Here is a 27,583-nt window from a genome sequence, read left to right as displayed (position 1 = left end):
GTCGTTTTCTTAGGGTGGCGCGGTGGGTAGCGCTCTCACCTCACAGCGAGGAGGGTCTGGGTTTGATTCCCTAGCTGGGTGACCGGGGTCCTCTCTGTGTGGAGTTTGCATGTTCTCCCTGTGTCTGCGTGGGTTTCCTCTGGGTTCTCTGGTTTCCTCCCACAGTCCAAAGACATGCAGTCAGGCCAGTTGGATATGCTAAATTGTGTGAGTGTCTGTCTGTTTGCCCTGCGATGGACTGGCGACCTGTCCAGGGTGTATCCTGCCTTCTGCCTGATGACTGCTGGGATAGGCTCCAGCACACCCCCGCGACCCTGATGGAGAAGCGGCTTGGAGGATGGATGGATGGAAAGTCGTTTTTGCATTTTTCAATTTTTTGTACTGTGGCCCATAAGATCCAGGTTACACCACTGTTTTGGGCTTATGAGAAGCAGAGGAAGAGAGCAGAAGGAAAAGAATTCCCTGTCCTCCAAATTATTTGCTGTCATCATATTTTTCCTGGCTTTTTTTTTACCATCAAAACAGAAAATGATTACTCTAACAGTGAAAGACAAAGACAGTTGAACAAAAGTCTGAGCTTTTTTGAACTGTTTGATCTTTTTTGACATTTGTTATTTTACTGTTTGCACACTAGACATTTAATTTTAGTTGTGCGAAAGTGGGGCTTGTTATTTATTATTGTATTATAATTAAACATTGTGAAACTATTGTCATATCTCAGATGGCATTGGCCGTACTCCTGGGGCTACATCTACCAAAGTTTGGGACCAGTGGGCCTAGGCTGACTTTGCAAATGTGTTTAGACTGAGAGAGGAAAGAGATGTGTAATGCTGGAATAAAACTGGCATGCTAAGCCTTGTGTGTGTTATTAGACTGAAATGTCTTAATAACTGCTGTGGTTTGTCTGTATGAAACTAAATATCCCCTCTCTAAGGCTCTTTCAGAGTCTCTGTTAGGGTTGGCCACCACACTGCCGCAATTGGCCTGTAAAACGTGTGATTGGGGATGAAGGTCTTTGGGATTGCCTGACGAAGATTGATGAGAGTATTAAACTGTCAACAGTGGCTCCTGGTAGAGTATGAATGTTCTTGGCCGTGTCTGAAGGACTGCCAGTCTCGATCAACTCAAAACGTGCAGCACACAAACACACACGCGTACACACACGTGGAATTTATGGCACTAATCACAGTTTATCAACAGCCAGTACACCTCACTGATATCTCTGATTTACAGCAACCCTGCTCCATTACTTCCAATCTAAAGCCATGTCCTAAAACGGCCCTGTTTGGAGATCTCCTAATTAGTATTTTTCATCATACCCTTATCATACCACTTACTCTCACTCTCAGTCAGTTCCATCAGTGTAGTTTGAAGGTTAAAATGTTAAATCCTATATTTTTATTGTATTTTATCCTTTTGTCCAACCTTTCTTTATGTTTTAGAATTAAACAGCCTGATTTCACTGCCTTTAAGATTGACATATGCAAGTTACCTCTATTCTGATCAGCCTTGTACTTTGCCTCAGTCAAAAAGCATTCATAAGGCTGAAGCACTCCTTATATACTCCTAACATGCACTATATAGAGAGAGACAATATTGCTATTCATCATAACAAACCAAACCATGCCTCAACCTGTTAAACCACGAATCACATAACAACTAAATGAATACCGGATGTATGAATATACAGAACAGTAATCGTACTATTTGAACATCATTAATGTTTAAAGACAATACAAAACAATGCATTTAAAAGTGCCTCACAGCAACAGCTTTCTACTGTTAACATATGCCGTGCTATTTAATGCACAGCTAGCAGTGAGTAAATTTAACCAGAAGTGACATTACTAGCCTAAAGAACTTGGGGTAAATCAGGGCCTCAGTCGCACCTCCGGCAACCCCTCCCACACCATATTCGTCTGACCCTGGCTAACACAGAGGCCAACTATCTTGCTATCTGATCCCCTCCCTTCCTCCTCCTCATCATCCGGTCCTGCAGCGTCCCAGCCCTTCCAGTGACTGTGGACAGGATCAATAAAACTCTGTATCTGTATCTGAATGACCATGGTCTACACTGATAACCAACAACAAGCAAAATAAAAGACAAACACTGGCTCCTGGCCATAGCATGTATGTGTTGTAGGACCAGCTAAACCTTCGCATTAGCCATCCAGCTCTCTCTTTCCTGAATACATCCAAGTGAGTTGTTCGCTGAAGAATAAAATGTACACTTTTCCCCTTTACCATGAACTCAATTGATCAGCCAAGATTTGTGTCCAAAGTTTGCTTCTATAGTTCCACACTGGAGCTATGAGGCTAACTAGCTAAGTAATGAAAAAGCTAGCTTCGTAGCTAAGGAAGCAAAACTAAGGAAGCAAACTTCAGACACCAAACATATGTTGGCAGAACAAATATGAGGAGAAAATGGTGTAAATTTTTCAGAGGACCATTTTCTTTTATGCAGTAAAAAAGTAGCGTGTTTGATATAGGCTAGTTAGTCATGCTAAAAAATCTCACTTGAATAAAACTGAACACTAAAAAAAGCTTGAAAGCTTACAAATCTTTTACTAAACTAAGTGGAATAGAGATAGACGGTGTGGCGAATATGAGAGGGAATGACAGAGAGCCATTTATAGAGATAGAAGACAGCATGATGTCTTGTCGCGCTATCGCCATCTTGCGTGTTTGCTTGTCCCCGTGGTTAATGTGTAACGGCAGGTCGATATGGCTGCCGTGCTGCTTGAAGGCCTCAATCTGTGAGTGTCAAGCGGGCATGATTAAGGAGCTCGCACTGCATGACTGCTTTTATCCACTCCCCATTGCCCCCTCTCTCTCTCTCTCTCTCTCTCTCTCTCTCTCTCTACCTCTTCCCTTGAGTCTATTTGCTCTCGTTTTATTCAATCAGTAACTGCTATGAGTCAGCGCCTCTCAGCACCTCTGGCTCCGCTGTGGGAGAAAACCCAATCATGCACCTCTCACATACATATTACAATTAAGCCTGTCAAGACTACTCAATTAAACCTGATTACTCAATTTTTACCAAATAGAATTGTCAATGATTTGTTGGCAGTGACACATTAATATGTACAGTGTAAGTTCAGTCATTTATCCTTTTACAGGCCAAAAGGCCTAAAACCCCTATGCGTCTAGCTCTATCTAAGGGGAAGCTATTAGTTGCCAAATCAATTTTGTGCAACATTGGAAAAGAGGAAACTGACGTCTTTAATAAAGGTAGGCCATAAATTGCAGTATTTCCTGAAGGATTCGCTTTGAAGTTGTAACATACACAATATTTACATTTTTTTTACAAGCCTCAAATATCTGTATTGAAGTTACATCCGCTGCAAGTGATATTAAATCCAGTGAATGCACACTACAGTTGGCTAATATAACACTGTAAATCACTTAGATGCTAACAAAAATTAGCATTACTGTAATGGTGACAGGTCATGGAGAGACAAAATATATTTCTTTTATTTATTTATTTATTTATTTATTTATTTGTTTATTTATTTGTCAATCACCAAGCTATACAATAGTAATTTTAAGGTCACTTTGCTTGTGAATCACTTTATTTTTATTCTAAAATCTGATGAGTAATGGGAACACAGTTACCTTATTTGTACCCTGATTATTTTCTATATATTTTAAAAATAATTTTAAAGTCTTTTAAAAGACTTCCTAGATTATATTTTTTCTGATTAAGTGCTTCAGAATCTTTGAATGATTTGTAATTGTTCAGTTTACATTTATATTGGCTACTTTTTTAAAAACTCTGATCATTCAATTAACAGTCTTTATTAAAAACATCTATAGCAGCGTTACTAAAATTTCTGTAGGTTTTCTATAAGGACTTTACAGTAAATTCAGACTAGAGTTTAGTGCAGTATACTACGCAAAGTTGCAGATTACTATAAAACAGTACTGCAGGAATAATATATTGCAAAGTTACAGACTAATAAGGAAGTGTTGTAAAGCATTATGAAGTCTTTTAAATAACACGAAGTCTTTCACTATGGAAAAGCAATTGGTCGGTTACTCAATTACTAATGTAATATAATGTAATACAATATGATAGAATATAATATCATATAATAGTTCCAATTGAAGTTTAAAAACACTCTTTTCATAACACCTGTTGAGCTGCCTGTAATAGTTCACAAATCTGTCTGTGCTAATATGACTCATCTTAAAAATGTAGGTACAATAATAGATTTATTGGTTTGCAATTTGATATGTGGGGCCAAGCACCAGTGGTTATATTCAGTAACTAGTTTTGAATTGGCTAAAGTCAAATTCCTACAGAATTAAACCAGTCAAAAAGAAGCACCAATTGGATAGTTTAGGCCATTTTTGTGTCGATCATGATGAAGGAAGACTCAGCAGACAGGTACATTTAATCTAAAGGGAATTAGTAATGTGAACAGAGTCATTCAGAGTGGTTTGATGTAAAATGGTTAATTGTAGAGAAACTTATGGACTCTAAAACTATTAGTGAAACTAGTAAGTTTTTGTATGTAATATTAATAATGGTAAAATATGATAAATCTGGAAAAAAAACAACTTTGCCTCACAACACCCTGCAAATATCTCTATCTTGAAAGGATTTTATAAATTTGAATTCTTATTTCAAGACTACATTATGAACAATATCTCAGACATCAGACAGTCTGCGCATAACTATTCTGTGTAATAACTTTCTGTGAGGGAGCCTTTAGCCTTTTTTCAGACTTTCAGGCCACTGTGAACATTTCTGGCTTGGGAAATTTCTCTAGAACTGAGGATTTTTCTAGATAGGCAAAGCTGAATGAAAAGGCTGGAGATCATATTTTTTTATCCACCATTTCACCGCCTCAACCTTTTAATAATGACCTTATGATTACAATAACAAAAGCAGGTGGTAAGAACTACCCGGTTGAATCTTAACGCCAGTAGGATGTCACTGATCAATACCAGGCCAACATGTCACTTATTGATGGATTGCATTGGCTTTTTACCTCTGCAAGACCCGGTCACCTGCACCCAAGTGGTTAAGCATACGCATATACCAACACTAGCATGATAGCATAAGAGACATTATCTTGTGCCCTCTGGGGAGAATGGATAGGCCTGGCATGCGGGAAGGTTATCTGACCATTTTTGCACATTCTCACCAAACACACTGACCCTTTGCATTATCATCTGAGGCCTGTGTGTTCCCTACAGAGTGGGAGAGCGTGGTGAGAGCAGTCATGGGGAGAGAAATTCCAGAATATGAAGCTATGCTACCAATCAATCTAGGTTAAGCAGATTAAAGAAATAGTCCAGTGTGTTTCAGCCTAATCTCTATCTGATGTGTCTGTACTATACAGTCAAATACCATGAACAATTATATTAATATGGTTCCCTATATTTAGCAAAAGAACACAAACCTGTTGACTCAACACATCAGCATCTGCCCATTACCTTCTGTTATGAGTGTATCTTTTGTTCTTTTTTCTGTACAGGGAAATTGCTGTTCATGGCTATCAATTATATGCATATGCCACAGATGCAACAGATAGAGATGAGGTTGAATACCGCAGTTACTTTAAAAATGCATTAATATTGAATTCCATTGATTTCTTTAAAAATGTCCTTATAGTAAAATGGTTAAGCCAATGCCTGAAAGATTGTTTTACGATAGTTTTCAAATAAAGGCTAGGCCTAAATGATCATTTTTAATATCCATCTGTTGCATAGAGGTGAATGCAGGGTGTTGTGATGCAAAACAGCCTCCGAAGAATCAAATTTACCACTATTTTATCATTATAAACATTACATATAAAAACATATAAGATGCATGTAAGTTCACTGTTTGTTTTAGATAGTAAATAAAATTGGCTATATTTACATTGAAAATAACATCACCCATTTTTCCTATCACTGACACTGTAAAGAGATCTTACAGTGATGAGAAAAGCGCCAGTTTCTCTACAATCAGCCACTTTACATCAAACCACTGAATGGCTTTGTTTACACCGCAACAAGTTAAATATGGAGAAAAACGGATGGAATTGTCCTTTTAATGTTTTCGCTACACTTGATTACATTAGATGAAATACAATGGCCATAAAGGCAGGATGTTATGGGTGTAACTTCCAGTAGTGAAACTGTTCATATAGAGGCCTAGCTCTCTCTCTCTCACACACACACCGACCTGTTGCTGCTATCTCAGGAAACTGACCCTAATTGAAGTAAATATTGGGTAAAGTACTGAGGTGGGATGAGATAACATATTTGTCAGATATCCAGTCAGCCATTCACTCTGGTTACACAGAGCGAGGTGGGCCTTCCTTACACATGACATACACACACACACACACACACACACACAAAGCCCTGTGTGCACATAGCATTATATATTAGTGCCTGAAGCAGACAAACGTATCAGCAAGCTTTGTGGAATTTTAGCTACTTTTTTGTCTTTCCAGAATAATTCACCCTGCCTGCTGACATCACTTCCACTTTAACCCTGCACACAAAAGCTACTAAACCTTTACACTCACTTTTGGTAAAAACCCATATGAAAGGGATCATATCACAGAAAAACTCATTTTGGTGTAGAATATAAACATTATTAAACTTGCAAAACATACCATTCACTACTCAGCCCATGCAATCAATACATGAAATGTGAGCTGAAAAAGCAGCTCATTTTAAAGCCTACAGCAGTTTAGCCCTGCCCATTCAGGCTGAAGTTATAAGACGTGTTTCAGTCCAGACTGCTTTTTGAATGAGGGCAGCTGTACAGAGGTTATTTTACATATTTATATTATTACATATTTAGTCTTAAAGGTGTAGTAACAAAAATATCTTGTGGATAAAGAGGTTGTAAAACTGAGAGGTAAAATCAACTGCATCTGTTTTCGGTGCATAAATCCAAGCCAATGTGGTAAGCTGACTTACTGTGGGTGAGGGCAATGAGGAAGAAATAATATTCAAGAAAACATGTAGGTTATGGGCTCTTTTACAGCCTGAATTTCATGATTCATCAGATTGTTCTGGAAGATCTGTAACATATATCCACTTTATGCAATGTAATAGGTGTATGTACAGAGAACGTACAGAGAAATAGACACACACACATTTTCCAAGTCGCTTCTCCCTCAGGGTCGCTGGGGGTGTTGGAGGTTTTCCTAGCGGTCACTGGGTGGCTACTCCCTGGACAGGTCGCCAGTCCATTAGAGAGAAATAGTTTACAGTAATTCTTAATGATTTTTAATCAGTAAAATTTTTTTGGGAAGGAACAGTTCACACTCAAGTGTCTGAATTGACTGGCACAACACAGAATGCCAAATTTGTGACTTTTGCTCAAATTGCTCCCTTCATAAACGTCTCACTCGAACCATACTTACAACCATCAAATCAATCTTTCATTACCACCAAGTTATCTTCCTCAGTTTCAGTCTCCGCCATGTATCCACTTCAGAGCATTTATAAGCCAACCCTGCCCCCTAGTGTGTACTCTATGAACTAACCCCACAGGAGTCTCAAACTGGCTGACATTCGCAGAAGCCTTTATGTACTGTTAGCATAGTCAGCACCCAGAGCAGTGGTTTCCATCCTCCTTCCACTGAACGCCATGCTCTGCATATGTCAACACTGATCCACAAAGGGCTGATATGGCTGCAGGATATCATTCCAAACAAGAAAAACCGACCCGATTCCACTGATGTAATCAACGCTACTGCTTTGTTGGAAAGGAAACCCGCAGCCACCGTTCTGCATTCTTCAGATTACTCCTTACACATATGAGTCAGCTTATCATCAGTAACTTGGTAATGACTTTGTTTATCCACCCATATTTCTGCATAGGAAAGATGACATTTAGCACTCAGTGCCAAACCACACACGTAGAGACAAAGTACTGCAGTAAACTTCAATAGAAGGGGTTATATTGTTGAATGACCATTAGCTTTTACTTTATTACCTGTGTACCAGTAGTAGGCAGGGGGCTAACTGAGCCAATGAATTTCCTCTTCTTTCACCAAGTACAGGGAAACACACCAAAATTATCTCTGATCAATTACATACCACAGACACAATAACAAGTGATAAGGTTTTAAAGTTGTCTACTTCGTACAGATCTGGCAACGCAATTAATTTCATACATGCCTACGAAATGTTCAATACCAAACAGACACTTAACCATGTTCTTTACCACATCAATTCTTTTTAGCCTACTTGTAATCATTGCCAATTCACACCTTTCTAACTCACTGACTAATCATGTTATTACAGGAAGACAAGTAATCCCAGACAGGCACTGATGGTATAAACAATTTTATTTGGTCAGCAGATTTATGCCATGAACTCGTATGGGATGGGCTCCAGCAGCTGGGGCACGTTGTTCTTGGTGCTGACAAAGTGGGCTGGACGAGGGGCAGCAGGCTACATGGATAGAAGAAAGAAAAATACAACATGAAAGACGTACAGTACGCAGGGAATAAAGGTAGAACATGCAACTGAGGCAGTGATGGCACAAAACATCAGGACCAAAACTGCGCAGAATAAGTTATTCTGAAAGCTCTACAGCAAATTCAGTCAACATGTCAAAAAGACAAAAGTGACCAACATATAAATGGTTCACAAAACTCAAGCTATAAGGAGACCACAGCAGCTAATTTTATAATGTATGCCTTGTTTCTAAAAGCTCATTCTACTGTAATAAAGTTTAGTCTTGCCTTTCTAAGTCAACCATTACCCAATTCAACCATTCACATCAAGTATACTACCAACCACTTTAGATCAATATCACTAGACACTACTGACTGTGTGTCTTGTAAGGTAAGGGGGAATATGTTCAGTATGGGATGTTTCCTATACTGGAAAAGCAAACCAGAAAGCCAAATGCTTTTTCTCCTGGGTTAGAAAAACATTCTAGCTTGATGTGTTGAGAAAGGGAAGACTACATGATGCCATACCTGGCGCTTCAGCTCCACCCAGGTGTTGGCCTGCTTGGCCTCCATCTTCCTTTTCTCGTTCTCCTTGACGCGCTGCAGGAAGCTGTCTCTGCTCTTGGAGTGCTTCACATGCTCGATGCGCACATTAATTCTCTTTGCCAGGATCTTGCCCCTTTACAGAGAACATGGCAGGTTAATGGAAATGAATTCCCAGGTGAATTGTTTCAAAGTTAAAGTGAAAAAAATGTTGCCTTATTGACAATCTGGCATAGACATGAAGCAGTCTGACCAGGGTGCATAAGGCTGACTGTATTCCCCGCTTGAATGACCAAAAAGGACACAGACCTGCCCTTATGGCAAAGTGAAGATGGGGTATATCATAGGAAAAAAAGATCTGGAATGAAGTCCATCAATTACTAGCACTGAACCTGGCTGGAGGTTTGCACAGCATGATTAAAAAAAAAAAAAGAACTGAAGACACACCTACTGAACAGTCTATTGCAAAATACAAAAGAATTAAACTCATGTTACCACAACCGGCATTCAGAAGGTGTTGACAATTACACTTACTTGACCTGCTTGTTGACGATGATGCCTACAGCATGCTGTGTGACATTGTAAACACGTCCTGTTTTCCCATGGTAGCACTTATGAGGCATGCCTTTCTGAATGGTTCCTGTACCCTGTTTAAAGAAGGGATATTATTGACAAGCAGAGCGCTATACATTTTAAATACTGTTATTTAGCAAATAATTTGATGGCTATTAATACTTTTCATTACTTACTTAATGAATCAAGCACAAGGTTGACATTTTAGCTTGACTGCAAAAGTTTTGAACTGATAAACTGAACTAAAAGCGTTTACTAAACTGTTAAAGTTTAAATATTGTTTCCAACTACTGTTGCCACAGTAACATTTGATATCTAGCATGGGGATACTACACCTGCTAGTTCATATCAAAATTTTGGTATTGTGACAAAGCCTCAAGACAAGCACACATGACAGTTTATAAGCAAACACATCAGCTTCATGAAAGTTGCTCACCTTGATATCAACAATATCTCCTTTCTTGTAGATGCGCATGTAAACGGACAGAGGGATTGGGCCTGCAGCAGAGGAGAGATATATATTTTTATTTCTGCAAAAAAAAGACATCTCCTCCAAAGAGAAAGATACTCAGAGTAAAAGAAACATCTTTGATATTTAGGCTTAGATAACTCACCATGTTTACGGAAGGGCTTGGCAAACATGTACCTAGTTCCCCTCCTCTTGCCTCTTGTGTTCGTCATGGTGCTTGGTTACTGCATGACAAAGAATCTGATTTTTAGCAAGGAATGTGTTATTTAAATCAAATAATTATCCACAGTAGCCCACCTATACTTGCACTCTTGAAAGCAGTATTGGCATTAAGTAAGACCTAGGTAGCTACCTGTACATTCAACTGAACCCTTATATGGTGGACCACAGAAACTAAACAAATGATCAGGACCAATCTGTCCAGGCATTAAATGGAAAGCTTTGTACTGCTTGATTTACTAAAACAACTTTTGATTAGACGTGCCAAAATTCAATAAGGTTGAGTAAAATTTAGTAAGATAATTTTAGTCAATCAAGCTGCAGTTTCAGCACAGATGTTTTAGCACATTTCACAAGGTCCCACTACACCGTCACAGTGAGTCTGTTCTTTATATGATGTTGGTACAGTTGTTTTAATGTTATTGGTCTGAGAACCTTCACAACTCTTGGACAGTCGTGGGCTGGAGGTCAGGGAACTGGCCCTGTCACCGGAAGGTTGCTGGTTCAATTCCCAGTGCCGACAGTCCATGACTAAAGACACCTTAACCCCCAATTGCTCCCCGGGCGCCATGCATAGGGCTGCCCACCGCTCCGGCAAGTGTTTATGTGGTGTTCCACTTCATGGATGGGTTAAATGCAGAGGTGGAATTTCCCCATTTGTGGGATTAAATAAGTATCACTTAACTCGCAGTGTAATCCAATGTTCTATCTAGCATACCATTCATCTAGCACCTGGTCCTAAATTAATGTCTGCTGTGACATATACAGAGATCCATCAAAAAAGGTCCTTTCAAAGATGGAAAACCCAAGTAGTCACATTACTCCTATTTAAAATGACACTTAAAACATAACAGCATGTATGTACAGGTATTCTGAGATCTCACCCCCACCCCAAACGTTGTGGTATCATAAACCGTCACTAATAAAGTGTTTGTAGTTATCGTGATATCAACTTATATTTATCAATGTCCATTTCAGACCACACAATAGGGTACAGACTGCCATTTCTCCCCACTATCTCAACTTTGGGTACGGTTCTCATATTTGCACTTCTAATAATTTCCAAAACTCAAAACCTTGTCTGACAAATTGCGCAAGCTTTTCGTTTGAGCATCATTCGGGTGCATTTACTGCGCCTAAACTGTCATACTGCAGCGAACGATCCACACTCCCGAGTTAAACATAAACGTCAAAGAATATTTGAGGCCTCGAGATCATCAGGGGCCGGTTTCTCGGGTTTTTTATTTATGTGAGAGGATCATATATGAGAGCTTTAGAGGAGCCTCAGCAACAAGCCAAGTCCGACGTCCTCGGCTCCCGACGGCTGAGCTCGCTTGAGGGAACAACGCCACCGGACTAAAACGGGAGGACACGCGCTAATATCATCCATCAGGTAGTCTAACAAACCACAAAACACGGAAAATCTCGACAGCTTTACAGACACGCTACCACTCTGATTTTCACGGTTACTCAGAAAAGCGTCACCGAACCGTCGCTTTTCTCCACGGCCCGCATGGGAGCCACGCGAGCAGCGCACAGCACAAACTGACCGTTAAACGCGCCCAAACGCGCCTTAACTACACTCTTTAAACCGGTACTCAACAGACAATGATACTCCACTGCTGTACACCATTACAAGCTAATGTATTCGCAAAAAAACGATGTTTTTATTAAAAACTCGGGAGCGCTTCTTACCCCGGTAACTTGCAAGATGGCGGGTAAGAGCAGAAAGAGAACGGTGGGGTCCTTCGGCTCGGCCTTGTGAGAACTACAGGAGTCCGTATTACTTGCCTGAACAAAATAAAAATCATATCATCACCAACCGTGTTCACTTTGGCGGCGCTGTTTAAATACAGCTCTATCTGAATGTTGTTGTGTCTTGGATTAAATATATAAACTGTAAAACTGCTTTAAAGAGAGGTTAGATTTACCAATAATTCAACATCTACACAGAATATTCGAGACTCAAACCACTTCAGTTAAAAGTGAGAAGGTTACAGACACAGATGAAACATTTTAACAACAAAATGATGCTTATGTTAGTATATAAATGTTATAAAGCCGTGGTGTTTGGGTATATGCTGTGATTTTGTGAAATATTTTTAAATGTTTTTTTCTAATCCCGAACACTAAGACCTGGCGGGGCGACTCGTCGTCTTCGCCTCCGCGCAGCGTTTGGGTGGAAGATGGCGCTGGGCGAATGGAAATCCTAATGACAGTTTCCAAATTCGCCTCTTTTTGTACCATGGTGAGTAGACTTTAGCCTAAACCTAGTCTGGATCTCTTCGTCGGTCTTGCACGGTCTTGTATTTACTGCATAACTGTCTTTGCTGTCTCTATTTGGGCTTTAAGAAAGGTCAGAACGGTGACGAAGATGAAGTCAGCTTCTTATTCGCCAGCTTCTTGTTCGAATTTTCCCGTTCCACCTTAAATGGGGCAGCACTTACTGTCGATTCGCACTCCAGAATGTAACTGCTACACAATTTAAGGTGGACCGGGAAAATGCCAGACGGTGACTCGGATTTGCAGCGCTGAGCTGTGTTTTCCATCATGTTTTTTCACCAAAACGTGTAACAATTCGTTGATTTTGTAAGCCGATGTGTAACAAAATTGTGCTGTTAAGCCTTTTTGATGCCTCCTGATTTCACAATCATGTGTGATTTATTTAACCCAGTAGCCGCAAAGCGCTGCTCTGCGGTTTGAGCTTCGCCAGACACACTCAGCCTGAGCTGGGAGGGTTTGTGTTGGCTTTATCCTTGGATGGCTGTGAATGACAGGATGGTCAGTAATATTGTAGATGTTAGTTTAAATGGTAAGTGAGGGAGCTTTGCAATGTGGTTGTAGGTAGCAGTGAAACTATATGGTAATAGGCGTTAATCTGCCGCGATGCGTAAAGGGTAATTCCACCAATTTTTCAAATTTTTTGAATAACTCATTCCTCGATATGTAAACAGGTTAATTCAGAGTTGTTTAATGTTAAATGGCTGATTGTAGTGAAACTTAGAGACTCTGGTTTCTTTACACTGGTGGTAGGTAGGTGGTGATAGACCAGAGGTCGCCATGTCTATTAAAATTAAGAGACCCGTATTAGTCCCACAACGGGGGACAACTGCATTTAACCCATCCGTGAAGTGAAACACCACATACACACTAGTGAGCACACACGCCTGGAGCGGTGGGCAGCCCTATTGGGGGTTAGGTGCCTTGCTCAAGGACACCTCAGTCATTTACTGTCGGCTATGGGGATCGAACCTGTGACCTTCCGGTCACAAGGCCGGTTCCCTAACCTACAGCCCATGACTGCCCACACACACATATAGCCATGTTATTTGCTACACAAAATCACCAGTGAACCTACATGTATTATAATTGTATAATTTTTGTGTTGATGATGATAAAAAAAAAAGGCTGTTGGGGGACTGTTTTGCCTTACAACACTCTGCATAAACCCATCTGCCATGAGTGGATTAAAATAAATGGATTTAAATACATTTTAAGCCAAAACTTTATCGCACTTTGTCTCGAACATCAGGCAGCATACACCTAACAGTTTCATGTAGAGAATTTCTATGAGGCAGCTTTCAGAGGCATTAAACTTCTTAGACGTCTGGTTCCTGTCACCGCCACTTTGAACAATTCTGACTTGTCAAGTTTCTCAACAACAGCAACTTTAGACATCTAAACCATTTAAATGATGTAGAATTATTGAAAAATCAGTGGAGTTCCCCTTTAACTGCTTAGCACAACGCGCACACCAAGTAGGTTTAAAGGGCACATACCCCACACTTGCCTTGCATTTTACTTTTTTCCTAAAGCCTACTTACAGTGTTTGTGTGGTTTTATGTAACAGTCATAGTCAATTTTCACATGACTGGTGTCCCTCAGAATTCCACAGGCTCATTGCCTGTTTACATGGATGTCATACATTCTGTCTCGTTCAGAAAAGCAGTCCAGCCTGAAACAGCCTTTATTACTTCAGCGTAAACAGGCAGAGCTAATTTGCTCTGGTCTGTGAAGGTTTATGTATGTCAGTGTGGTGTTGTTTTTTTTTTAATATCACAAACAAACTGTACTTTCAAAATTCCCTTATTTGCATCTTAGATTAGCTGATTATTGGTCTTGCTTGCTGTTATTAGTAGCTATGTGTTGATGACAGTCAATTCAAGCTGAATTATTCAAAATCAAATATTTCTCACTGCTATCCTCTAAACCCGTTACAGCACCAGTCAGAAGTTAGTTCTTATAACTGATGTATTTCAGTACATGCGTTTCCAGCTTTCTTTTATTTACGTGTTCATATGCTGTTTGTTAGGCTGTGAACGTTTGTGAAAGATAACAGTGGAGCACAAATGCATTAAGGTGATTATATAGTAAGTGTTATAGTTTTATGCAGTACATTGGACTCTTGTTTCAAGAAAAACTAAGGAAAGTTTGGTTTTCCATCATGTGGGCCCTTAAATGCATGAAAAGCATTGGTTTACTGTGTGACCACAAGTATATTAAGGTGACTACAGACGTTTTAATTTCACAGTGTAGGTGCTCAGTGTAGATGACGATTTTCTGTAGCCTGGAGATCAGTGTTTCTCAACCCTCGTTCTGGAGGCCCACTGCTCTGCGCATGTTAGGGTTTTTGCTCACCTCATCCAACTTTTCAGCTCTTACTGAGCTCTTACTGAGTTGAAGTAGGTGTATTGAAGCAGGGAAAACACTAAAATGTGCAGGACAGTGGGACTTTAGGAACATTTTTGAGAAACACTGCTGTAGATGATTACATGGAAAAGCATTTTACATGCCACAGTTGTAGCTCATATTTTGGTGTTAATTTAAAATTTAAAAAAAATAAAAGCTCTTTTAAAGCTGCTGTGTTTTTGCATGGTGCCCACAGGCTGCATGTGGAGTATTATGCATCCTATGTAGTACCATTGCCTTAGGGCCAACATTTCAGACCATGACTAAAAGAGAATTAAAAATGTTTTCAAAATTCCTGCATTAATTTATCATTTCGTTATTGGGTATTAGTCATTTTTTAAATGTTTTGATGTGAAATGGTTCACTGTAGAGAAACTTGCCAGCTCTTTATGGTGGTGGTGGTAGGAACCAGGAGTCACAGTGTCTATAATGCAAATATAGCCATATTATATACTATTCAAAATGACCAATAAGCCTACCCCTGTTGATCATTATATATATTGTGCTAAATTAGAAAAATATTATTTGTGGACTATTTTACCTCATCATCCTCTGCTTGTATCTCTCCACTCTATATATGCTTAAATATGTTTTAGTTTAAGTTTATTGCAAAACTACCATAAAACAATGTTCTGAAAATTCTGACTCTTGTTTCTCTAGTAACACTCTGAACACTGAATGTCTGTGTTTTTAATAATAGAAATGTGCAGGAACTTTGAAAAATCAAGCTTAAAGGAAAAAAGAATTTTAGAGGGTAAACACTATTAACATTGCATTTTAGTTTAAGACTAGTCTCAGTCCATGTCTAATAAACAAGTGCCTAATGCTGTTGCTATAATCTTAGAGGCACATTTAACTGACTGTACGTTGAGTGGAGTGTCCATTTGATTTGGTTAAAGCTTTGCCTTCTCAAACAGCGGCTATGCTTGTTTATGTTTCAGGGCGCCAATGCCTCTGCTTTGGAAAAAGAGATTGGCTCGGAGCAGTTCCCTGTCAACGAACACTACTTTGGACTGGTCAACGTAAGCAAAAGACATTTACATTTGTCACCCATCGTCTTTCCACAGCCTTAAATTTGTTTCCCTCTGGCTCTGTTGGGGTCTTTATTTACGGTGTGGGTTTTGACCCCTGCAGTTTGGAAACACCTGCTACTGCAACTCCGTGCTCCAGGCTCTGTACTTCTGCCGGCCGTTCCGGGAGAAGATTTTGGCCTACAGGAGCCAGCCGCGCCGCAAAGAGAACCTGCTCACCTGCCTGGCCGACCTGTTCCACAGCATCGCTAACCAGAAGAGGAAGGTGGGAGTCATCCCTCCGAAGAAGTTCATCACAAGACTACGGAAGGAAAACGGTGAGCGAAGTGAAGGGGGAAATAATGGTAGATGGAAGTGTAGTAAAGTAATGAGTAGGCAGAAAAGAAAGAATAAATAGGCCTGAATGAGTTGGAGGATGTTCATTAGTGCACTAATGTGGGTATCCATGGAGTGCACTGTGTCTTTCATCAGAAGCAGGCTTCATCAGCTAAGAATGTTCACACATGCAAGGCCATTTCTATTACGGCAGCATTCATGATCCACTTCTATGTGAAATCATGTATATGTCTATATTGGATTCCAACACACAAGTGCACATTCATAATCAAAAAGAGTGTGCAGAGTATTTAGTATGAAGGGCAGTATATAGCAGCTAAATAATAGGAAACGTACTGAAGTAACTGTATTTGTTACCTATTATCTGGCTCCTGAATACTGCTCTGATAAACTGCCCATATTGAATTTCTTTGTACTCTTTTATTTGTGAATGCGTTAGTTTGTGACATAATAAGGGCGTGTTCAGACAACAGCACTTCAAACGCAGCATCTCATGCTTTAAAAGAGGCAAGATGCACTTCCTAGGGGGTAGGTTAAAACATTTGACTAGTAGGTAAACACAAGACAGCAATTTGAGAGGACATGAAAGGTAATAGATAAGTATTTTGACACTGACATATATAGTACACATGCACACACACACACACACATTGTCTGGGTTGTGGGGAGTGCTGAAGCTTTATCCCAGCAGTCGTTGGGCAGAAGACAGGAAACACCATGGACAGGCATAATATATAATAATGTATAGAAAATGTAGGTAATATTTTTGTAACGCATTTCACAAATGAACCGCTATGGCGACCCCTAAAGGGAGCAGCCGAAAGAAGATTTCACAAATGAACAGGGGGGAAGAATACAGTTCAAAACAGCCAAAACAAGAGAGAAGATGCCCTCAATATTGATTGGTCAGCTGTGAGTGATGTGTGGTGCTTTTTTTTTTTTGCACATAGTGCAAATGTTTGTGATTTTCATCTCAAACACACAGTTTATATTTTACATTTGTCTTGTATTTATTTTTTCCTTTTACTTGATTTATGTAAGGAAAAACGATACAAATCAGATAACGATGCTGCAAAGTTTTTGTAGATTACTTAGAATAGTGAAAACAATATATTTATCAAAAAATAGAAGCTGCTATGTTGCCTAACTGGATTAATTTAATGTGTTGCATATAACTTTATTTATAAAATATAACTATAACTTTGTTTTTGAATTGCCTTGTGTGACTGTCATGGAAATTATGTTGCATGGAGTTAACAGCATACAACTAGTTGCATGAAAGTTTCACTGTGTAAAGCTAGCATTAGCATTAAGCAGCCTATTTTTGTTGCACTGTTTTTGAAACATTCCTTAGAAGAACATTCCTCAGCATGAAAGGGTGGGGCTAAATTGCAGTGAGACTCAATATATACACTATATTGCCAAAAGGATTCGCTCGTCTGCGTTTATATGCATATGAAATTGAGTGAAATCACATTCTTAATTCATAGGGTTTAATATGATGTCGGCCCACCCTTTGCAGCTATAACAGCTTCCCTCTTCTGGGAAGGCTTTCCACAAGGGTTAGGAGTGTGTTTATGGGAATTTTTGAAAATTCTTCCAGAAGCACATTTGTGAGGTCAGACACTGATGTTGGATGACAAGGCCTGGCTCGCAGTCTCCGCTCTAATTTATCCCAAAGGTGTTCTATCAGGTTGAGGTCAGGCCAGTCAAGTTCTTCCACACCAGACTCGCTCATCCATGTCTTTATGGACCTTGCTTTGTGCACTGGTGCGTAGTCATGTTGGTACAGGAAAGGGCTGTCCCCAAACTGTTCCCACAAAGTTGGGAGCCTGAAATTGTCCGAAATCTCTTGGTCTGCTGAAGCATTGAGTTCCTTTCACTGGAACTAAGGGGCCGAGCCCAACTCCTGAAAAAAACAACCCCACACCATAATCCCCCCTCCACCAAAATTTACACTTGGCCCAATGCAGTCAGACAAGTGCCGTTCTCCTGGCAACCGCCAAACCCAGACTCGTCCATCGGATTGCCAGATGGAGAAGTGTGATTCGTCACTCCAGAGAACATGTCTCCACTGCTCTAGAGTCCAGTGGTGGTGGACCGGACTTGTTGCAATATTGTGTCTGTAGAAACTACATCAGTCTGTTTTATTTTTAACAATTGAGGGAAAGTTGGTTTTCCATTATATGAGCCCTTTAAAAATGCAAAGAATGATGCACAGGCTAAAGGACTGCTTTTAATCCGTGTTGCTCCATAGATAATAATGTCATCTGAACACAACAATGAACATTGGTGCTTTGGTGATGCTCATGGAAGTTACTGTAGGACAAGTTAAAAGAACAATGAAGCTCATTGAATTTAAACTAACCTACAAGCTCTGTTCCTGGGGTGAAGCTTAGCCTTGCCTTGTTGATATGTGTCTTAAAGACTGGCCATGTCAATTAGTGTATGTGCTGACTGAGAGGGCACTGTCTGTTGTACAGTCTCAAGGACAAATGGGCAGGGGCTTAAGCCTCCCCTTGGGTTTGTCTGTGTAGACACGTGCTAGAAATACTGGTAGCCACCCCTTTTGAAAGCATATTTAAAGTGGACCCTTCACCAACATTTGTAAATACTGATCCTGTTAATAGACTATTAGAGAAATACTTCTCAGTAGTTTTTCAGTCTGTTCTGTGTTTGCAGCATCTGCAATGTACAGTCAGTTACCACAGACAGTAATCTCAACCCTGAGGCACCTGCCAATTGTCACTGGAGTTTCTGTTTTTACTAAATAAAGGGAATTTTTTTAGACCATATGCTACAGATAACGCAAATAGAGATTGGGTTGCAGCTTAATGGAGTTTTCATTTAAAGACGGAGTGTTTTTGTGTAGTCTTGTTAACTGAGAATTAGCCCTGGGTTTTGTAATCACATTAAAACAGTGTTTTGTCAACATCACCCCCCCCCCCCTCCATTTCTCCCTCTGCAGAGCTGTTCGATAACTACATGCAGCAGGATGCACACGAGTTCCTGAACTACCTGCTAAACACTATCGCTGACCTGCTGCAGGAAGAGAGGAAGCAGGACAAACAGAATGGAAAGCTGGCCAACGGCACGCTCGATTCACAGAAGAGTAACGGTACCCCACCAGCCACCACCTGGGTACATGAGATCTTCCAGGGCACACTGACCAATGAGACACGCTGCCTGACCTGCGAGACGGTAATGTCTGTCTTCTGAAGCATATTGGCAGTAGTGCACTAAAGCAAACATGTCTATCAGTGGCAGTTTCATATTAGAGCCTTAACAAAAAAGATACTGTGACTGGACATAAATTAAATATAAAATTTTTTGTACTAGCATAAGCAGCACAGGAAACCAATAACACTGTGGTAATTAAAGGGATTAAAAGATGCTTGGTTTTTTTTTTTTGTTTGGTTTTTTTTTTTTTTTTTTTTTTTTAATGAACTATTGTATCCAGTACATAAATACACCTTTGTAGCATGGCCTTTGCTACGCCGGGCTCAATGAGGATGCTGGAGGCAGGATTCTGAGCTGCAGCAGCCATTACTTTTATTTCACACAAAATAACCAACCAAACAACGCACAGCTGGCCACTTTTCAGTGGCTGTCGTTATCTAACCTTTTCAGTCTGTTCACAGAGCTTTTCAGCTCTTTTTTGTGGTGGTGGTGCTGCTGCTGCTTGTCCCTCTCTCACTCTGTTCCCTCTCAGCTCTTCTTAAAGGCGCTCACGCTGCCAATCAGATGAGAATCAGCTGGCCCTCATTAAGGGCAGTGTAAGCACCAGAGCCGAGAGCTCGCACTCCGCCTCCTCATTGTCGCCGACATATGAGGTGCATCTTTGCCTGTCATTTTCAGCAGTCATTTTACTTTTTCACTATGGCTTCAAATAAAAGTTTTTTTTTAATTCTAATAATGGTTAGATTTGCTAGATATGTCAGATAAACCTTCAATCTGATGGACATAACCAAAGTACTATATGCTACAAATATGGCATTTAAAGGAACAATACTGAAGGAAAAACACCCACATAAGGTTGGTTAGACTCTAGTTTACATAACATGATGACTAACTAATGTAGTTTCAGAAAAAAGTTACAGAAAAAAGTTACAGAACTTCTAAACAGTAATGAGCAAGGAGTTGTTTTTCCATGTGGACGTTTATTGTGTAGGTGTATGCGAACATTTATGCGCTCCTGGTCAAATAACATGTTTTACTGATTAGGAGTGAAAAGCTTACACATCCTCTACAGACAACACACCGCTGCACATTTTAATGCAAAATTTTTAAAATTTTTGTTTAATTAGTGAATGTGCAAGATGAAAGTCTGACAGTTATCATAAACTATGTTACTGTTTAAATGTATGAAAAGTTCACACCTGAATTAATTCATAAATTAATTAATCGTTGATAGTGGTTTGCAGAAAAGGCTGTAAATGTGACAGTTATATCATGGATTCAGTTTATATTTCGAAATGCTCTGTTTGAATGTTATTTATCATTATTATTATTATTTCCAATTCTGTTTTGACATTAATACATCCTTAATTGGCCTGAATAGTGTAGGCTTCCAAGTGTGTATTCAGACTCAAGTATTTTTTCTGAATACAGTGGCTTTAGACTCCTATTTCTATGGATTTGAAGTTTGAAAGCTGTTTTTGAACCCAGGTACTGAAACTCACCTGTGACCAGTGAAAGAGAGCTGGAGTTCACTTCCTGGTCTGCGTCATGTATGAAGACTGGGCTTTGAGTAAAGGATTGGTTTTTTGACATGTTACTTTTTGTCCGCTTTTTTTTTATTTTTATTTATTTTTTTTTTTTTTTAATTTGTTGTAGGTGATCCAAATGATAATTTTTTATAGAGCTGCACAGTGCAACAAATGAATGACCATGTTTTCAGCAGACACATACTACTGCACTTAACTGTGGTTCTCTTTTATCAAATGCAGTAAATAAATACATATTTCTCAATTTATCTCAATATCTCAATTTAGTAAATGCATTATATGCAGTTTATTAAACACATGGTGCAGACAGCGTCATATAAGTGGACTTCTTGTGAGAGTCGTCATCACTAAAACACACTAAATTGAGAAAGGCATGTAGTTTTCTTGCAGGAGAAACATGTTGGTCATTATGGTTGAGTGTTGATAGTAGTGCATTGTATCCGCGGTTCTGACGGAATTCTTCTATTTGAAAATTACCCTGTGATGATGACCCACTCCCCCAAATGAGGGTACAGACTCAAGTGTTAAAACGCCCTGAAGTTGGATCTCTTGATGATTCTGTTACTTGTGACTGGCATTATCATTGTCTTATGTCTTATGCTCTCCCACAGATAAGCAGCAAAGATGAGGACTTCTTGGATTTGTCCGTTGACGTTGAGCAGAACACTTCAATCACACACTGCCTCAGGTTGGTCTCTGTCATGCATCCTAATGCACCCCCTGCTAGCCGCAGCGCTGTACTAACATCAGAACATTTCCTTTTTTTTCTGTCCCTATAGGGGATTCAGTAACACAGAAACCCTGTGCAGTGAATACAAATACTACTGTGAGGAATGTAGAAGTAAACAGGAGGCACACAAAAGGTGAGAATCCCGCCTCTAAAATGAGACTTAATTCACCAGCACTAAGAGTCTATGGCCCATGGCATTGGCACTGTAACAGTGAGTGCGTTTACACGAGTGCGTTACATACTCTGTTAGCTGATTATTCAAATGGTGATGTAAACAGCATTTTCTGATTTCTTGGATCAGAGTATGGTCTAGAAATCTGAATAAGAGCTGGATTTTAGCTCAGTAATCAGATTTCTCAGTGCATGTGTACTGTTACTCTGATTTCTTTCGGATTTCTCAGTCTGTGCATGTGCGAAAGAGACAGTGGTACCAGAATAGTTTCTAGATAATATATGTTCATATATTCAGGTAAAGTGGTGCCAGAAAAAAAGCTGCGAAATTAAGTTTGAGATTTTCATTACATTAATGTCATGTCTTTATGGGCTGGTTGCAAAGCAGAAATCTGATTACTCCCTGACTTTTATACACCAGGAGTTTCCCATTATCTGATTACTCGAATGCATGAAAGCGTGTTGATCGGATTATTGACAAATCTGAATTTCTGCAGTTATCAAATTATTAAGTGCAAGTCAACACACTTATTATAAGTATTTAACTTAAAGGCTTAAGGGATAAATTTAAAGCTGTCCATTTAAATTTAGGTTTTGCGGCTGTTTTAAAACGAAGGTGCTGAACCTGAATGTAGGGTTTAAAAATGTACAATTAGGGATTTTCTTTTTATTTTCATCTTTAAAAATTTTCCTGATGAGAGTTTGTACAAGACACTTAAAGTAAAGGAAAAACTTGAGGCTAAAATGCACTTAACATTTTTTATGCAAGTGTCCACTGGACATTATGTTGGACTTAATGGGGGAAAAAATCTAAATGTTTTTATTGTAATGTCATGATTTAGTTCAAATTTGTTGGTTCCATCTTTTGTTTTTAGGGGAGGGATGATAATAAAAATACCAAACAAATATGGCCATAAAATGGGGTCAGATATTGCAGGGTTTCTCATATCAGAAACAAACCTGGCAGAGACACTGGGGGGTGAAGAAGGTTATCCTCCAAAATTGGAGAGAGAGGCTTCTTTTAAAGTGAAGGTTTAGGTCATAGAGATGACCACAGAGAAAAAAAATGCTTTGCATTCATTGCACATAGTATAGAATGCAAATTATGTGCTGTGTTGAAAACTATGAATTAAAAAGCAAAAGGTCCAAATTTGATTTTCGACCTTGTACACTTTCTGGATTGGATAAACAATGTGTAATTTTTGGGTATGTTTTGTGTCTTGTGACTGTAGAATGAGGGTGAAAAAGCTACCCATGATCCTAGCCCTGCATCTGAAGAGGTTTAAGTACATGGAGCAGCTTCAGCGCTACACTAAGCTAAGTTACCGTGTGGTCTTCCCTTTGGAGCTCCGCCTCTTCAACACGTCTGGAGACGCAACCAATCCTGAGAGGCTTTACGACCTGGTCGCTGTGGTGGTCCATTGTGGAAGGTTAGTTTTAAAGTATTGTTTTCAGTAGTTTGAGGCACTAGTCTGAGGTTAACTGGGTCATTTGAGCTTGCTGCTGAATTCTAACTCTCTAATATGCTGTTTTTTAATCTGCTTGTCTTTACAGTGGACCCAATCGCGGGCACTACATTGCAATTGTAAAGAGTCATGACTTCTGGCTGCTGTTTGATGATGACATTGTAGAGGTAAACAGCGACACCTAACTGCATATGAAAGTAATTAAATCAGTATATTCAGGGGTAAATTGGGCTGGAGCACACTAGGAAGGAGCTTATGTGAACAGCAAGTGGAGCTGAGCTATAATACTATAATGATGGAAAATAATTCAATATAATTTCATCTGCACCCTTTGTGGACCACCCTTCACTTATTTAATTTTCAGTCAAAACAGCCATTAAGTACAGATTATTAATTTTAGGAGATATTTCTGAGAATATCAGATGAGGTAGGGAAAAGCCATAGGATAAGAAGTGGAAAATACAGCATTTTAAAAAAAGTTGTTAAAACATACAGAGAAAATGGGACTACAAACAACCTGGTAAACCATCAAAACTATCTCCATCAGATAAACGATGCATATAAATTAAAAACAAAATTAAGTTGTACTCGTGCTCCTGTCCATTGTTTGACTGTCTGAGAGGATGTGTAGCTGTGAAGTTGTTACTGAGAAGAAAATGTGTATCATTTTGGAAACACATCTGATCAAATCTGACCTGATCCACTTTGATATGTGGTCCTAGATCAGATACGTATCCGATTCGTGGCCATGCAACCTTAACGTGATGCTCAGATCAGAATTCATGTGCTTTTTTTCCACTGTGTGTGCCTTCATTAATTGTTACCATGGCAGCAGCGCCAAACAGACGTTAAAGCCTGTAAATGGTGGAAAAGCAGCACATCTCACCCTTTTCACCTTCATCTCGCTCTAATAATGAACAGCTGAGAGCTGATCAGAGTTTATCTTGCAGCGAAGGCTCGTTCTGCTCATTAGTTTGTGCTAATGACGTGTGATTCATTCACGTGACTTTACTGATGTGCACATGTGGGTCATTCACATTAATGACTAATCGCTTACCTAAATGAATGTGAAGCATTGTGTCAGAGAGATCGGATTTGAGCAAAAAACGTGATTTGAGCAATGAGGCTTGTAATGTGAACAGCCTTATTTGGATTGTGAGAAGCAAAAAATAAGAAATCAACTTCTAAGACCATTTTGACTAGAAAATAAATGAAGGGCGGGGCTCCGTGTTAAATCTATACAAAGTCTTAAGCCATTTATATTTACGGCTGTTTATTTAAGCCATAAGCATTTATTTGCTAGGAAAAACAAAGATAAATACACACAAACTTTAATGCAATAAATTGCGATTCTGTGACTGTCAATGTGTTAGCTTAATCATTTCCACTTCTACTAGAGACAGATATATAGTACATTACTCCATTGATTGGCCCATGATTGGGCTAATCAGTCCTTCATTCACTTAAAATAGGGAGTTCTGTTGGTTCATTGAATGGAGGGAAGCACAGTTCTGACAATTCTCATCTCCTGCATCCTAGTTTAACTCCTGAGTACATCCAGTCATTAAAATATAAATGCTATGGGATGTGCATATGTTTTTGTTGATTATGGGTTTTGTTTTGTGTTCTTCTGCAGAAAATTGACGCCCAGGCAATAGAAGAGTTCTATGGACTTACCTCGGAAATCTCCAAGAACTCAGAGTCGGGCTATATTCTCTTCTACCAGTCCAGAGACTGAGATTGTTCAGAAGGTTGCCCCCTCATGGACACCTGGGGAACAGGCCTGCCCTGTTGCATCCCGCCTGAGCAGGCTGGCTCAGTTAGCGCAGCTCCGCCAAACTCCACCCTCACTCCCACCTGTCCCAGCCTTCTCCCCTGCAAGTGTGCTGCGGCAGTCTGGACAGGATGCAGTTGCAGGGTTGTTTGAACGTTGTGTGAAGGTTGTGTATACATTGTGAGAATGTTTCATCCCACTGACCGAGTCGTCATAAAGCAGAAATGTGTTAAATGTAACAGGTTGCACGATGTGACGGGCGTCCAACTGTCCTTTCATGCTGCGACCTTTCTAAAGCCTGTGAGTTTGATTTGACCAAAGGCTTGTGCATGGGGAAATATGGGTGTGTCCTAAAGAAAGGGGAGGGGCTAAAAGCTCAAATTCTGGGGGCTTTCTGGGTTAAGTATTTCTACCTTGTACAGAGTGGTATTTGTATAAATATTATGAAATTATAATATTCCTGATATAGGTGAAAACAAAGATTGAATCTGAAAATATGTATAACACTATGGTGCACTTTTGATACAGTTTTGTAGGTGTTGGCAGGTTAATGTGAGGGTTTGCTTGAGATGGCCTGTTGTGAAATAATTTTCTGTTTTAAAGAAAAAAAGAAATAAAGTGTATAGTTCAAGATGTATATATGTTAGTATTATTAAAATGACTATTACTTAGGGTTGTGTGGATTGGCTTGGATTTGAATGTGTTTTTTTTTCTAGATTTCTTTTTATTTTGGCTCATCTGTGTTTTTAATTTCATGACATAAATAATGTTACATACAGGCAATCTCGTCACCTTTTGCCATTTTGAATGCTCAATTCACATGAATCGTAAATTTGAGTTTTAATTTTCAGGAAGTGGGGGTGGAGCCTACTGCCAGAAAGTAATTCTAAGGCTGGTTTTATATGGTGAAACATCAACATAATTGTAGTTACATCAAACTAAATTGCTCAGCCGCAAGTAAAACTCAGCTGCAACAGTTGCAACTTTGTGGAACAAGTTTCATGCAACAGCCAATCAAAACGCCAATAGCACATTACAAGATCACATCAAACAACTCCATTTTCTGATTTCACCGATTGGATCAGTTCACCAGAAATTAAATGAGTGGTTGAAAAAGGAGAAAATTGGTAGTTTTTCATTTTGTCAGGTTCCTGAGCCACGACAACAAACGCGAATTTACCAAAGCTAACATTTCTGTTTTCAACTGTGTTAACTGATAAGCTAATGCTAACGTCAGTTGAAACATTTGTGCCAGCATTACTTTATTAGCCTGCTGTTTACTTTGTGTATGAAATTGATGTAAAACATGTTTTCTGTATTGAGTGCCAACAGCAGCTGTCTACAAACTACACTTACGTCACTATTGAGTACAAGTAATGTGTAGATCCAGCAGAACGCAAATGATGTGTAAACTTTTTAGAATGGCCTGTTTATAATGTACCATATGTGGGATCTCAGAAAATGATGTCTGTCAAATTTCATACATAGCAACCTTTTGACCTTGATGTGGTAAGCCCCTGATTTTTAACACCTAAATAGGGGAAAAAAAACAGTTCTCAACTTTTTTAGTGTAAGGGCTCCTTTGTGCATTTTATGTGCCACTCTGAGGGTCAAGTATGTGATAATTAGACACAAGCCTTGTCCCAAATGTTGCACTTGCTCCTTCAGTCCTTATTTGCATGAGGCTGTAGGATGTCCTATTTCTTATTTTGGCATTCAAAGGTGCTGTACATCCTGCCTTTGGCCAAGACCGAATCAGTGTGGCCTCTTAATCGTAATTCCAGGTGATACACGTGAAGACCAGCATAGTGGTGAAGAGGATTTTCAAATATGACATATGATGTGTTTATTTATTCATTTAACTTGTCATAGATCCGTGTTGTGCTTGTATCTGAGTTGAGCCACTGTTTATGAGCAAGTTAGTTGGGATTGCTCGCCAGTGTTGGGTTGTAGCTCAATTTCAATTGCAGCTTCCACCACCCACACAGTCGGAGGCCTGCATCAGCAGATGCTCAAATGCAGATCAAATGCTTCTTTTCTGAATGACACTTTGGCTTGTCCGGTGATGACTCATGCTCACTCACTGAGGCCCACAATAGCTGCAATAGGCACTTGTTGGAGGCTTAAAGTTTGAAAGGGCCTTGCATCTTATTGTTTATCCTGAGATCTTATATCAGTATAATGTTTGCATGGTTTTATGAACCAAAAACAGTCATCATTTGTTTTTGCATGAATGTTTTTATCCCTTACAATTAAAGAGGCTGTGACCCTTTAAGCCTGATGTATGTAAATGACATCTGTTCTGATTGGCTAACCTGTACTGTGCCTCATTTAAAAGTCAGTCTGGGCTGAAACACTCCTTATAACTCCAGTATGGATGGGCGGGGCTCAAGGCCTAATAGGTAGATATATGTAAATATATCATAGAAACAGTGAAC

The 27,583-nt window shown here is 39.5% G+C and overlaps 2 protein-coding genes across 2 annotated transcripts; one reads left to right on the top strand and one right to left on the bottom strand.

Moving 5' to 3' along the window:
- Positions 1-8,288: 8,288 nt before the first annotated feature.
- Positions 8,289-12,011, bottom strand: rpl21 (ribosomal protein L21). Its single transcript, XM_017722147.2, has 6 exons — positions 11,917-12,011; positions 10,148-10,226; positions 9,970-10,031; positions 9,495-9,607; positions 8,946-9,096; positions 8,289-8,412 (listed from the first exon to the last, which is right to left on the bottom strand). The coding sequence occupies exons 2-6, from the start codon at positions 10,212-10,214 to the stop codon at positions 8,323-8,325; spliced, it is 483 nt and encodes a 160-aa protein (XP_017577636.1). The 5' UTR covers positions 10,215-10,226; positions 11,917-12,011; the 3' UTR covers positions 8,289-8,322.
- A 94-nt stretch (positions 12,012-12,105) lies between these two features.
- usp12a (ubiquitin specific peptidase 12a) lies at positions 12,106-25,826 on the top strand. The gene is made up of 9 exons (XM_037534161.1): positions 12,106-12,469; positions 15,852-15,932; positions 16,045-16,258; positions 19,246-19,478; positions 21,616-21,692; positions 21,784-21,867; positions 23,138-23,335; positions 23,460-23,538; positions 25,008-25,826. Exons 1-9 carry the CDS (start codon positions 12,422-12,424, stop codon positions 25,107-25,109), a joined length of 1,116 nt encoding a protein of 371 aa, XP_037390058.1. The 5' UTR covers positions 12,106-12,421; the 3' UTR covers positions 25,110-25,826.
- Positions 25,827-27,583: the final 1,757 nt, after the last annotated feature.

This window comes from Pygocentrus nattereri, chromosome 24 (genome assembly GCF_015220715.1).
Source record: "Pygocentrus nattereri isolate fPygNat1 chromosome 24, fPygNat1.pri, whole genome shotgun sequence".
NCBI lineage: Eukaryota > Metazoa > Chordata > Actinopteri > Characiformes > Serrasalmidae > Pygocentrus > Pygocentrus nattereri.
This window is presented reverse-complemented; position numbering and strand designations above follow the sequence as displayed.

What these genes read in the sequence shown, in the direction of transcription:
- rpl21 (XM_017722147.2), bottom strand. Translation starts at nt 10,214, where the DNA reads ATGACGAACACAAGAGGCAAGAGGAGGGGAACTAGGTACATGTTTGCC. An exon ending in CAAGCCCTTCCGTAAACATG is followed by an intron (nt 10,032 to 10,147) that starts GTGAGTTATCTA and finishes CCTCTGCTGCAG; the next exon opens with GCCCAATCCCTCTGTCCGTT. An exon ending in ATCGTCAACAAGCAGGTCAA is followed by an intron (nt 9,097 to 9,494) that starts GTAAGTGTAATT and finishes TTCTCTGTAAAG; the next exon opens with GGGCAAGATCCTGGCAAAGA.
- usp12a (XM_037534161.1), top strand. Translation starts at nt 12,422, where the DNA reads ATGGAAATCCTAATGACAGTTTCCAAATTCGCCTCTTTTTGTACCATG. An exon ending in TCGCCTCTTTTTGTACCATG is followed by an intron (nt 12,470 to 15,851) that starts GTGAGTAGACTT and finishes TTTATGTTTCAG; the next exon opens with GGCGCCAATGCCTCTGCTTT. An exon ending in TTGATGATGACATTGTAGAG is followed by an intron (nt 23,539 to 25,007) that starts GTAAACAGCGAC and finishes GTTCTTCTGCAG; the next exon opens with AAAATTGACGCCCAGGCAAT.